The 14101-nt window shown below is 41.1% G+C and overlaps 1 protein-coding gene across 5 annotated transcripts in view; it reads left to right on the forward strand.

The window, feature by feature from the left end:
• Nucleotides 1-13435, forward strand: part of LOC147061364 (deoxyribonuclease-1-like 1) — a 43716-nt gene extending 30281 nt beyond the window's left edge. For all 5 annotated transcript variants that reach the window (XM_085924426.1, XM_085924391.1, XM_085924399.1 and 2 more), the window contains 5 exons: nucleotides 8305-8402; nucleotides 8473-8585; nucleotides 10317-10474; nucleotides 10548-10644; nucleotides 11025-13435. In XM_085924426.1, the coding sequence (XP_085780552.1) occupies nucleotides 8305-8402; nucleotides 8473-8585; nucleotides 10317-10474; nucleotides 10548-10644; nucleotides 11025-11150 (592 nt within the window). In that variant the 3' untranslated portion in view covers nucleotides 11151-13435. The remainder of the gene's footprint in view (nucleotides 1-8304; nucleotides 8403-8472; nucleotides 8586-10316; nucleotides 10475-10547; nucleotides 10645-11024) is intronic.
• The last annotated feature ends 666 nt before the right edge of the window (nucleotides 13436-14101 follow it).

Genomic DNA, 14101 nt, shown 5'->3' on the forward strand with positions numbered 1-14101 from the left:
AGTACTGGATCTACAATCTAATGTAAGGGAATAGATACATTACAAAAAAACAGATACAATATTTGTTGTTGTTGGGGTAATCTTACAATTACGAAAGTTAGCATGGGAGCAAATTTGGGCTTACCTCGTTGCTCTTGTGGATGTTCTGGTGAGGAGTATCTGCTGCTGCTATCATTCAACTCCAAGGGGATATCCTCATTGCTGGAGTCTGGATCAGCTTCACTGAAAGATTATGAGTCTCTATCGGATGTGACCTCCATTGAAACAGGTGGCGAGAACTTTTATTTTTACCTTTGTTGCTCGAAGGTGAAGTGGCTTGCCCTCGAAGCTGCATCCTAAATGCAGGTGGCTGAGCCTTAGGCGAAAAGCCTCGTGAGGTGCACAGACAGAGATGCTTGTCTCATTGCTTTCCTGGATTGTTGATGGGCTGTCTCGCTGCAGTTTTCCCACAAAGCTTGGTCCATCAAGCAGATGGTGAAAAGTCCACCTTGCCACGCGGCTCCTTTTGATCTCTGTTGTCGCTCGATGGTAAGGCGACTTGTCCCCGAAGGTGCACCTGATAAATGGATGTAGCTGAGTTTCAGGTGAAAAGCCCCGTGGGCTGTGGGGAACCTGGACGGGGATGCTTGTTGCTTTGCTTCCATAGGTTGTTGGTCGGCTGCCTCGCTGCAGTTAGCCCACAAAATTGCATCCACTAAACGGGACGCTCAGGAGAAGCACAATTACCCGATGGTGTTCCACATGGCTCCAGTTAAATTTGTGTCTCCTGTGTCGGGTGCTTTTTAGTTGACGAATGTTTTTTTTTTTGGTTGTTGTTTTTTTTTTTTTTTTTTTTTTTTTTTTTTTTTACTTCGTCATTGTAATCTTGAACCAATGGCGATCAAGTAAACTGTTTGTGTTTGTGTTTTTTTTTTTTTTTTCCTATCCTCTCTGAATCCGCTCTGACTCTTCCACGCTCTACCTACTCTCCATCATGAGCGATTTCTTCCACTCTCCAAGTCACAGGCTATGCTCTGATCATGGGCATTGCTGCCATTTTAGGGTCATTGCAACTCATCACAATCATTTTCAAGTTTGATACATAAATGGATTAGATTAGTGATAACTTGAGGGTGGGAGTGAATGAGGTAACGATTCTGTTAACGGTCTTTGAGAAAATGTTTAAATTAATATTGATTGATTGATTGATTGATTGATTGATTGATTGATTGATTTTATGTTGAGCTTAAAAACTGAAAAAGATATCAGTAAAATATAAAACGAAAAAGAAAACAGGACAATAACAAAATGTCCCAAGCAAGTCGTAATTAACTTAACAAAAAATTAGGACAGCTCGAAAAGGAGTAGGAAAAAGTTAAAGAACTTTTCAAATCCTACCCCCTATCTCTTTTCATCCATCCATCAATTTTCTCAACCGCTTAGTCCCCACGGGGGTCGCGGGCGTGCTGGAGCCTATCCCAGCGGTCATCGGGCAGTAGGCGGGGGACACCCAGAACCGGTTGCCAGCCAATCGCAGGGCACACAGAGACGAACAACCATCCGCACTCACACCTAGGGACAATTTGGAGTGCTCAATCGGCCTATCAAGCATGTTTTTGGGATGTGGAAGGAAACCGGAGTGCCCGGAGAAAACCCACACGGACGGGGAGAACATGCAAACTCCACACAGGAAGGGCCGGAGGTGGAATCAAACCCGCACCCTCCTAACTGTGAAGCGGAGGTGCTACCCAGTGTCCCACCGAGCCGCCCCCCTATCTCTTTTATCTATTCATAATACAGATTTTTCTATACCTATGTACTTCTATACCATAATTATATACCACACACATGACTACATTTATATAATAATGCACAATAATCAGAACAATAATACCATGTGCTAAAATGCAATAATCAATAATAATCAATGAGCTAGTCATCAATACCATATAATCAATACAATCATCAATCATCTATATTTATATAATAACACAGATAGGACTGTTTTACCATATCCATGCTACTCCTCTTCCCTGTATTGGGCCCAAATCGATAGTTTGTATATATTTTAAATTGGTTGATGGTTGGACATTGTTTCATTTCCGTGCTCAGGCTGTTCCATAGCTTCACTCCGTAGATTGTTGTGCAATGTTTTTTGATTGTGGTCTGACAATTTTATACTCTGAAGTTTAATGGCTCTCTCAATTCGTAACCTCATTCTCTATCATAAAACCTTTTATGTAGTTGTTTTGGCAAGAAATTATTTCTGGCTTTATACATAAATTGTGCTGTCATTAAATCTATAGTGTCTTGCAATTTGATTACTTTTGACCTTATGAATTATGGATTGTATGTTCAATGTAACTGACTTTGTTGATGATTCTTATGGCTCTTTTTCGAAAGATGAATAATGGCTCTAATAAACATTTGAACGTGTTGCCCCAGACTCTATGCAATAAATAAAATACGGTGAAAGCAGGGAACAGAACAGAGCGCGGAGTGATTTGCTGTTTAAATAGTGTCGTGCTTTAGCTATGACTGAAATGCTTTTAGAGATTTTTGTACAGATATATTTAATGTGAGGTTTCTAGCAGATTTTGTCATTTGTCATCACACCAAGAAATTTGATTTCATATACCGTAATTTTCGGACTATAAGTCTCGGTTTTTGTCATAGTGAGGGTACTCAGGAGCGACTTATATGTGATTTTCTTCACAAATTTTCAAAACTCAAAAATCTGCGATGTGGTGAAACCGCGATAAATGAACCGCGATGTAGCAAGGGAATAGTCATTTGAACTGCAAGTGACGTCACCCGTGCCGCACAGCGGTTGTTTACATAAAGGGCAAAGGATTCGATCACAGGATGACGAAGATGACGAAGGGCCCCACGTACTACCGGCATCATTAGCGGCTTTGTTTGTAAGTGACACGGAGGACGAAGAGTTTGAAGGATTTAATGATTTGGAGTGACACAGAAGGTTTGAAAAACTATTATGGCTTTTACGCACACCCGGTTCTTCTCGATGGGAGCTCTCTTTCACCTCCATGGATGGAAGTCGGGGGCCGGCGCTCGGCCGGGTGGCTGTCCAGGGATGGTGGATGGGCCTCGGACATGGCTTTTACGCACGCCCGGTCCTATTTATGAAGCTCTCTTCCACCTCCGTGGCTGGAAGTTCAGTAGTTGTTGGCTCGTTGAACTCTTGTTTTGTTAAATAAAGAGCCGTTTACCAAACCCATGTCTTCCTGGTACTTTGTTAACGCTACAATATCGTCAAATACTAGATCTCTGCAGTGCACGCGCAGCGTTGTTGACATTAAGAACGAGGAATTGGATCGATGGATTTAATGATTTGGAGTGACACAGGTGATTTGATAATATTGTTGTTATATAAACCCACGTGTTTCCTTGTACTTTGTAAACGCTCCAAAATGGTTATATACTAGATCTGTGCGGTGCGCGGCGTTGTTGACATGGAGGAGGAATTTGATCGATGGATTTAATGATTTGGAGTGACACAGATGGTTTGATAATATTGTTGTTATATAAACCCACGTCTTTCCTGGTACTTTGTTAACGCTACAATATAGTTATATACTAGATCTCTGCAGCGCATGCGCGGCGTTGTAAAACGAGGAATTTGATTGATGAATTTAATGATTTGGAGTGACACAGATGGTTTGATAATATTGTTTTAAAATGATAGTTATTTGAAATGTACTTTATATATCGTTATATGGGTCTGTGGAATAATTAGAAATGCAACTTACAACGGGTCCGACGTGAGCATATGCGGCGCATACGCAGCGTTCTTTACATAAAGCATGATCGATGGATTTAATGAATTGGAGTGACACAGATGGTTTGATAAACGGGTTATTTATGTAATACTTACTTGAATAACTCTGAATGTTATGTCAGGCCCGTTCTCAGCTCCTCATTTGTGTATATGTAACGTTAGCATACCATATCGTTTAGCCTGTTGTTGCTGCTTCATGTCTGTTTTTGGTGTTGGATTTTGACAAATTTGCCCCAAAAGTGCGACTTATACTCCGGTGCAACTTATATATATTTTTTATTTCACTTTATTGTGCATTTTATGGCTGGTCCGATTTATACTCTGGAGCGACTTATAGTCCGAAAATTACGGTACTTGAGAAATGTAGAAATTAGAGATGAAAAACTGAATTTTGGAGAATTTGGTGAAATTTCGAATTTGAAAATGTGTAATTTATGGGAAGTGGGAATTTGAGGAATAGGGGGGAAAAAGATGAAGAGTTGAAAGTTGGAATGGGTTGAATCGGTTAAAAAAATGTGGAAATTAGAGGTGAAAAACGGAATTTGGGAGAATTTGGTGGAATTTGGGAGAATTTGATGGAATTTTGGAGAATTTGGTGGAATTTCAAATTTGAAAATGTGGAATTTATGGTAAGTGGGAAGTTGGGGAATAGGTAGGAAAAAGATGAAAAGTTGAAAGATGGAATGGGTTCAATCGGTTGAAAAATGTAGAAATTAGAGGTGAAAAACTAAATTTTGGAGAATTTGGTGGAATTTCAAATTTGAAAATGTGGAATTTATGGGAAATGGGAAGTTGGGGAATGTCAAATCTTTCCGAATGTGATGTGAATGTGCTGAATGATGTGAATTTCAAACTGGAACGACATAAATGTGAAATGTTGAATGTGCCATGAAGAATGAATGGGGAAAAATTTGTCGGAAATTTGGGAATTTTGCGAAAAATGGAAACACTCATCTAGTGAATATTTGGAATTCGTGAAAAGTGGAATGGAGTGAATGGGTTCAATTGTGTGGAAGAAGAAGGACAGACAATGAGGAGAATAATAATAGAGAATGGAGTAGAATATTATAAGTGTGAAGGTCTTCGCCTTCACACTAATGAAGTGAATGGAGTAGAATAACATATGTGTGAAGGCCTTCGCCTTCACACAATAATAATAATAAAGTGAATGGAGTAGAATAACATAAGTGTGAAGGCCTTCGCCTTCGCACAATAATAATAATAATAAACTAGAATTTGCAATTTCTGGAGAAATTGCGTGTGAAGGCGAAATGGTTGAATAACTTTTTGGGAACTACTGCGGAATGATTTTGAATCTTCCAGTTCAAAGATATCACTTCCGGGTTTAGCTGAGGTCACTTTCGGTTTATTTGGGTCACTTCCGGTTCAATTTAGGCCACTTCTGGTTGAGCTGAGGTCACTTCCGGTTTATTTGGGTCACTTCCGGTTCAATTTAGGCCACTTCTGGTTTAGCTGAGGTCACTTCCGGTTTATTTGAGTCACTTCTGGTTGAATTTGGGCCACTTCCGGTTTAGCTGAGGTCACTTCCAGTTTATTTGGGTCACTTCCGGTTCAATTTAGACCACTTCCGGTTAAGCCGAAGTCACTTCCGGTTTAGAAAGGTCACTTCCGGTTTACCTGGGGTCACTTCCGGTCTATTTGGGGTCACTTCCGGTTTGCCTTAGGTCACTTCTGGTTCATTGGGGGTCACTTCCTGTCTATTTGGGGTCACTTCCGGTTTGCCTCAGGTCACTTCCGGTTCATTGGGGGTCACTTTCGGTTCATTGGGGGTCACTTCCGCGTTACCTGGGGTCACTTCCGGTCCAATCAGGGCTCATTGGGGTCACTTTAGGGTCAATCCAAGATGGCTGCCACATAGTGGAAGTGGGGGTCAAGGGGGTGAATATGGGAAGCATAAGGTGAATAAAGTTGGAATGGGTTGAGTCAGTTGAAAAATGTGGAATTTAGAGGGAATAAACTGAATTTTGTAGAATTTGCTGGAATTTCTAATTTGAAAATGCGGAATTTATGGTAAGTGGGAATTTGGCGAATAGGGTGGAATAATATGAAGAGTTGAAAGCTGGAATGGGTTGAATGGGTTAAAAAAATGTGGAATTTAGAGGTAAAAAACTGAATTTTGGAGAATTTGGTGGAATTTTGGAGAATTTGGTGGAATTTCTAATTTGAAATTGTGGAATTTATGGTAAGTGGGAATTTATGGTATGGTAGGTGTGAGTGCGAGTGCGGATGGTTGTTCGTCTCTGTGTGCCCTGCAATTGGCTGGCAACCAGGACCGGGTGTCCCCCGCCTATTGCCCGTTGACAGCTGGGATAGGCCCCAGCACACCCGCGACCCCCGTCGGGACAAAACGGTACAGAAAATGGATGGATGGAAAATGGATGTGCGGCGCGCCCTGTCATGCGGTGGTCCCGGACGTATTAAAGAGCACCATGAGACCGTTATTGGGAGAATTGTGGGCGTGGATTTGCAGTATGCCCCGCCCTGCGTGTGTGGTGTTGTTGCAACGCGGACGTAGTAGAGAGCGCCATGAAAAAGTTGAAGGGGGAAGTGTGGCCGGTGGAAGTATGGGCGTGGATTGTATATAAAAGGACGGCAGAGAAATGGCAGAGACACACGTATCAAGCAGTTCAAACTGAAGGCCATCAGCTACGCGGAAGAGCATGGAAATCGAGCAGCTGCGAAATCATTTGAAATCAACGAATCGATGGTTGGCAAGTGGAGGAAGCTGGAGAATGAGTTCCGACAGGTCAAGAAGACGCAGCTGAGTTTCCGGGGCGTAAGGCAAGGTGGCCCGAGTTAGAGGACAGTCTCGAACAGTGCATCTTCCAGCAAAGAACGAGTGGAGGAAGCGTTTCGACGGTCACCATTCGACTAAAAGCAGCAACGCTAGCAGAACAAATTTTCAAGGAGGTCCATCTTGGTGCGCTCGTTTCATAAAACGGTGCCATTTTTCCATCTGGACCAGGACTACGTTGGCGTAGCAACTTCCAGCGGATTATAATGAAAAGCTGGCCATCTTCCGCTCCTACTGCAGCAAACGTATAGCCGACAAACACATCGAGCCCAGCCACATCACCAACATGGACGAGGCGCCGCTCACTTTCAACATCCCGGTCAATCACACTGGAGAAGAAAAGGATCAAGACAATAGCGATACGCCCAACGGGATACGAAAAGTCTTCTTTTACTTTTGTGCTTGGCTGCCATGCTAATGGACAGAAACTGTCACCTATGGTGATTTTTAAGAGAACGACTTTGCCTAAAGAGAAGTTTCCATCAGGAGTCATCATTAAGGCAAATGAAAAGGACTGGATGGATGAGGAAATGATGACTGAGTGAGGTGTATGTAAGGAGACCAGGTGTTTTTTTTCCATGCATCACCATCGCTGTTGATCTGTGACTCTATGCGTGCCCATCTCACAGCTGATGTGAAAAAACAAGTGAAGCAAATGAATGCCGAGCTTGCTGTCATTCCGGGAGGCACGACAAAGCAATTCCAACCTCTGGACATCGGAGTGAACCGGCCGTTCAAAGTAAAGCTGCGAGCGACGTGGGAGCGATGGATGACCAATGGAGAGCACAGTTTCACTAAGAGTGGAAGGCAGCGCCGGGCGAGTTACGCCACAATTTGTGAATGGATTGTGGATGCTTGGGCTAACATGTCCGCTGGCACTGTTGTGCGAGTTTTCGTAAAAGCCGGCATCATAGCCGAGGAGCCACACGCCACGGAAAGTGACAGCGAAGAAAGTGAACCTGGCAGGTCAGTTGGAGATTTCAATGGGGAAACAGAGGATGACGACTTCGATGGGTTCAAAAGATCAAGCCAAGTTTATTTGTATAGCCCTAAATCACAAGCAGTCTCAAAGGGCTTCACATAGACAAACAATTGACAATTATTCTCAAAGCATCCCCTGATCTCGAGCTCCCAAAAGGGCAAGGAAAAACTCAAAAAAAAAACACCAGGGGAAAAATGTGTATGTGTGTGTTGTTGATAAATGAAAATGTAAATAAGAACGTTTACGGGGGAAGTGCGGGCATGGATTGTTTTCCGTATTGGCCCGAATATAAGACGCCCCTGATTATAAGACGACCCTCTCTTTTTCAAGACTCTCTCTTTCTCTCTCCCTCTCTGTCTCTCTCTCTCCCTCTCCCTCCTCATCCCCATAGACTCTTTACCGGCTGCAACAAGGCACCACAAAGTATAGCAACAAGAACACAGAAGAGAGCTGACTGCAGTCTTGTCTCTGCCTTTTAAATTTTAGGATTTTAGTCAATATTAAAAACTAAAATTGTTTTTTATTCACTCCTTCAATTAGCATTTCAGAGTAATTTTATAGTTAAGTGAAAATTTTGGACTACAGAAATTTAGTTTGTGTTGTTTGGCCTAATATTAACTGAGATAACTAATAAAAAATATTAGCTATCACCAGACTTTTTTACTCAATTCACAAAAAGTAGATGCTCATGTTTTAACTCTTCAGTTGATGCTGATGTTTTGTTGTCAGGACAGAAACCGTGCGTGTAATGGGTCAACATCAGTACCAAGATCAGGATCAGTTTGTCAGACCGCCGTTTGCTGTTTACTTCCTCAGCAACACAACTGGTAAGCAAGCAACCCATGAATAATTTTTCTGGCTTTTATGTTGTTTTATAACAACCGCTTTTGTCATCAGCTATCAAGAATTTTGTTCTGGTCGGGCTGCATGCAGACCCAAGCAGCGCCATCCAGGAGATGGACCACCTGTACGATGTCTTCAAGCAAGTATTGAACAAATGGAATAACAAGGTAACATCCACGCTTATTTTCATTGGCCACCTGACTACTGTTTATTTAACAAACTTGCACTAGACCCTGGCAAAAACCATTTATTTATTTTTATTTAGATTTTGTTTTTCAAATGAATTCTCATTCAAAATGACATATATGAAATAAAAAATGCAAGAAAGAAAATTGGTGTAGAGCAAGCAGAGGTTAAAACCAGGAATTCTGAAGAAACACTGAATTCTCAGGCAAACAAACATTAATTTTCAGTTTTACCCCAATTAGTAGTCAGACTACAGTTACTTTTTCAAATCTTACCGCGCAACTTTGCATCCCTCTAAAGATCTCGCATTGACTCATGCTGACTCACGCTCGGATCTTGTAAAACAACCAATTTGTTCTGCAATGTGCTGACATCAAATTAGGATCCAAATCAGGGCCAGACTGGAAGATTTTTTTAGGCCAGGAGTCAGTTATGTAACCAGGCCACCCTGGCCTTGCTCACAGGTGCATGTTCACACCCACTCTTAAATGCATGGGCACAAGCAAAACACATTTGTGCGCACACATGCACACAATCGTTCTTTGAGTTTTGTTGTGGGTGGTACCGGAAAAACAAATCAAAATCTCAAGAATGAGTGCGAGCAAAATAATCAAAAGGTCTCTGAGTCTGACTGTCTGTGCCCTGAGTTGGTCTTGCTGTCTCCCTGGACTTGTCTTGCCAGTCTACTCTGCATCTGCTGGGAGTGTCAGAAAAAACAGCATAATAATTACAGTATCGACAAGAATGCATTTAATCAATATCAAAAGAATGATATGGTAAAATACATGCTATTTTCCCCCAAATGTTTCATACATAGTCATAGCCTATTCAATCCCATGCATTGATAGATGACTGTCTGTTCTTTACCTGTCAGCTGCTCTGATCTAGTTCTGGGCCTACAATATTTCCACCATTGCATAGGAAACATAGACATATATTTTAATATGAATTTAGTCAGGGCCAGTTACAAAGTTTAGAGGAATGTGCAAATAAGAAAGAATAACAAATGCAGGCCAATCCTAGGCCGGCGCTTCGGGAATACTCCCAGCTCTTCCGACGGTCAGTCCGGGCGTGATCCAAATGAAGTTGCGGATGAAGTTTCTCAGTATGGTGCATCAGCCACTAGAGTGCAGCAGTGAGCAAACATGAGCCAAGTCATTCATCTACACACCTATGTCAGCCATGCTGCACGTTAAACAGAAAGATTTTTTTCTGACAAACAAAAAACTTCAAATGGTAAAACACAGTCATATAGTTACCAACATGCACAGAACAAACACGACAAGACAGAAACCACAAACTGCAGCCGAATTGGCCAGCCTGGGTTCATTAAAAGCAACACCATAGAAATGCGTTATTAATCGGGTCTTGAATGATTTACTTAGGTAGCGGCTTTAATAACTATGGGTAGGGCATTCCAAAGCTCTGGAGCCTGAATCGAGATTGCTCTTATCCCTTCTTTGTGGCCCTAGGACTCACTAAAAGTCCAGCGTTTTGCAAACGACTGTTTCTGGACAGAACGTAAGGTACAATTAGGTTGATGAGATAGGAAGGCGCTATGCCATGCAATATTTGATTTGGTTAGTAAAATAATCTTGAAGTCGCATCTCAAGTGGACCAAAAGCCAATGCAAATTGGCAACCATCTTAATATTCTTTGGGGGGGGTGTATGTTTTTTACGTGTGCGTGCATGTGTGTGTGTCTGTGTGTAGAACGTGATGTTCTTGGGAAATTTTCATGCTGGCTGCGCTCACATGACACGCCCTGATAAGAAGAACATCCGACTGTTCACCAACAGCAGCTTCTTCTGGCTCATCGGAGACAAAATAGACACCACCATCATGGACGAGACAAGCTGTGCATATGATCGGTAGGCATGTGCGCAAGCGCGTGCATGCATGTCAAACTGATGTTTGACTGTGGCATTTAATCTTGTACCACAGGATCGTCGCATACGGGAAGTCCTTCCTGAAAGCCATAACTCCGTTCTCCGCCAAAGTCTTCAACTTCGCTAAAGAGTTCAAACTGACCAAGACCACAGTAATGCAAGCTTCTGTTGTCACGCATCTTTGTCAAAGTATTCATTGAGAATATCAAAGCCATTCATATATTAAATAATTTCCATTAATTTGGCAAACAATTATGAAATAAATAATGATAAGACAGAATTATTGTGCTTTTGATGATCATCATGTTAGTCAACCTTAATACCCATCATGTGTTTGATGATACTCCAATGCAATGTAGTTACTGTAATAAATGCAGTTCAAATTATTTCATTGTGTAGTATTACCTATTTGCCATGTCCCATTTCTCTCGTTGGTGGGAACAATACAAAAAAACAAAACAAAACAAAGAAAAACCCCTTCACCTTGGTGGAGTTAATTCTTGCTTACTGATTCTGCTGTTTTTCTTTCTAGGCTCTGCAGGTGAGCAACCACTTTCCTGTGGAGGTGATGCTCAAGAGCTCCGCCCAACTCCTTCAGGCCATGCGACGCTTGCTTCTGCTTACAGTCACCCTCCGCTGCTTCCTGGCATATCTATAAATTCCCCATCCTTTCATCATATTGGCATCTTTATAGGAGATTTTCTACCACATGAACAAGATTGCTAAGCATGCACTTGCTTCGCTCCATCCTCATCAGAATTGTCCTTGGCCCAATAAAGTCCTGATTGTATGTGACATGACATCAAATGTCTCTGGTGTGGGTACTGTTTTGTCGCCAAGTAGAGAAAACCCTTTTTCTTAGAATCATGGTGAAACCCTACTGTCTTCATGAACGGTGTCTTGTTCTACATGTAATACAAAAAAATCACCAGACATGAATAAATTCTCAAAAAGTAGTTTTCATGATTTTACTTTCTGCGTGGCGTGATGATTTTTAAACTCATGTTTGCTTTGTTTATCTTTTTACATTCTGTGGCATAAAATATATTTGAATATTTAAAAAATCTATTGTTTTTATTGCTAAAACAGTGGTGTCATAACATTGTGTTAGCTAAATGCATTTTGAAATATTGCACTTGCGTTGATAATTAGCCACAATTATTTTATTGTCAAATTTTCTATTTTGGATTTAAAGGGACTGTTGATTGAGCTCAACAGCACTTATGTATTAGGTCTGTTTGTAAAAATATCAGCACTCAAATTCATGCCACAATCTGTCTTACTATTCGTCAATAGACACCACAGTTACTTTTGAAACGTGTGTAATGTCATGCATGTTGTGATCATGATGCCTCTGATCCAGTGAAAGGAGACTTTGAATCTGTTGGATTTGGTCCAGAATTTGGGAAGCGCGCTATCCGCGCCTCATGGCAAAAGCCATAGCCAATCACCTGTTATCCAATTTACTCACCGTGTGCTCGTTTTATTTCTTCAGTTTTAGGCAAAGGCTAAGACACCGAAACAAAATTTGTTTTCCATCCCGTCTTTCGGCCTTGGCGATCGATCACCTTTGGCCGGGTTCTTGGTTGTTTTCCTCCTGCCGCTCTTCCTCTGGCACCTCTACCGGTTTTATCTCCAAGTGTCCTTCCTGGAAACCATTCTTGCACATACATCCACTTTGCCCACTGTTGCACACCGCCCATTCATCATTCTTTCAATTTGGTCATTTTGTACGGAATTATGTGAACTTTTGGCTGTAATCTCATCAATTTATTAATGTTCCCTGACTATGCAAAGTTTGTACTCACCACTTACCATGTTTTTGTTTGTTTGTTCTTTTGATACTCCATGTGCTTGCTTCCATTATACTCTTTCCAACCCACATCGTTTCTTTGTTAGGCAAAGTATTTCCCTCTGTCCAGAACGTACAGTAGTAATCGAAAAACTGGCGTCTAGCATTTGTCAAAACATAAGATATAATCAAGTACTGAACATTTTTAGATGACTTTGGCAGTGTCCGTGATTTAGAAAATCATCAGGCATGCATTAAACAGTTCCTTAAGGGTCATTAAGCGATTCAGGCAATATATTAAAAAAACGTGTTATTTCAAAGTGCTCAGAAATACATATCAGATCATAAAGTTATAAAAACCTTTGTCATTACCACCTATCAAAAATGTCGAGTTATATCTTGTTTATTGATTTGGTGAGTAGGTATAATTATATGCTTAAAATGTTTCTTTTATTGATTTAATATGTGAATATACTTGTCCGTTTATGTACTTTATTCAATCAGGTTTGAGCATATCTGTTTTTGTAGCTAGTGTTGTGAGTTGTGCGGGATGTCCATTGTTGAGCCAGGAAAGCAAAGGTGTGGAGTTTAGAGTTGGTTCTTTATTGGCAAGCTCTTGGGTTGTTTAATGGCGACCAATACCCACGGCACGGCAGCAGATGAAACAACAGCTTCTGTCTCCAGGTCAGCTTCTTTTATACTGCCCGGAAAGGCGGGAACTTGTCACATGACCATTTCGTACCTGAGTGTGGGGGGGCGTCACCCCCCTGTGTGTGTGTGTGTGTGTGTGTGTGTTGCCTATGTGTGTGTGTTCATACAGTTATGTGTGTTGTATTTGTGTTCTGATTGAGCAGTTATGTTTGCATAAAATAATCAAAGAATTGTACATATATGAGCATCATATTGTACAGAGATTGTCCACCCTAATAGAACATGTACACATTGCTGTTGCTCCCTCTTCACTAGGTAGGACTTTTTGTATTTCGACCCCATTCCTTCAAATCTCTCTCATCTATAACCGCTCCAAACAACCATGCATATGTAGAGAATTTTGATTGTACTTTTGCCAATGTTTTAAGTGGTGTGTTCTGTTGCATTATTTTGTGAAAATAACTTGTCAAAGCGCTACATAAATAAAGCTGTATTGTATTGTGAAAGACTGTCGAGATTTAATGGCTTTTTTAGGATTACATTTACGACAAACTGGCTCGCCCACTTTTGGACCTCGCCTTCCTGTTTTTTCCCCCTGTCTACGTCACAGGTGAGAGGCAAGCATTGTAATGCTTGTTGTTTACTGGCTTGGTTTGTCACGTTGTGTCTGAAATGGTGATTAATTGCACCTCATGATAGGCACATGCGGCTTCCTTGGGGTTTGAGGCTTTCTCACCAAACGATTTGCAAACAGGTTCATTTCTCGAGGCTTCATATGCACACAAAAAAACTCTCCCCTGCTGGTCAAAAAAAGTAATTTATTGCATTAATGAGAATTACATTCACCTTTATATTTTGCTTCATGTAGCCTGATCATAATGAATAAAATTTCTCAATATATGTGCATTCACGTGTAACACTGAAGGAGGTGGAATACAGTAATTATCGTGGTTTCACTACATTGCGTTTTTTTTTTTCAAAATTAAAAAAAATTCAAAACAAAACTTATAGATTGAGGAATTATGGCACAAAAGTTGCCCACACGCCAGCAGAAGGCAGGGAGTACCCACACGATTGCAGTGCGTACACTTGTACATTTTATTTAAAAAAAATTATAATAATAAGAGTACTAAAAACATATTTACAGTCTTGTACCTTATTATAGA

Source organism: Syngnathus leptorhynchus, chromosome 1, assembly GCF_054491065.1.
Source record: "Syngnathus leptorhynchus isolate UIUO chromosome 1, UIUO_Slep, whole genome shotgun sequence".
Taxonomy (NCBI): Eukaryota; Metazoa; Chordata; class Actinopteri; order Syngnathiformes; family Syngnathidae; genus Syngnathus; species Syngnathus leptorhynchus.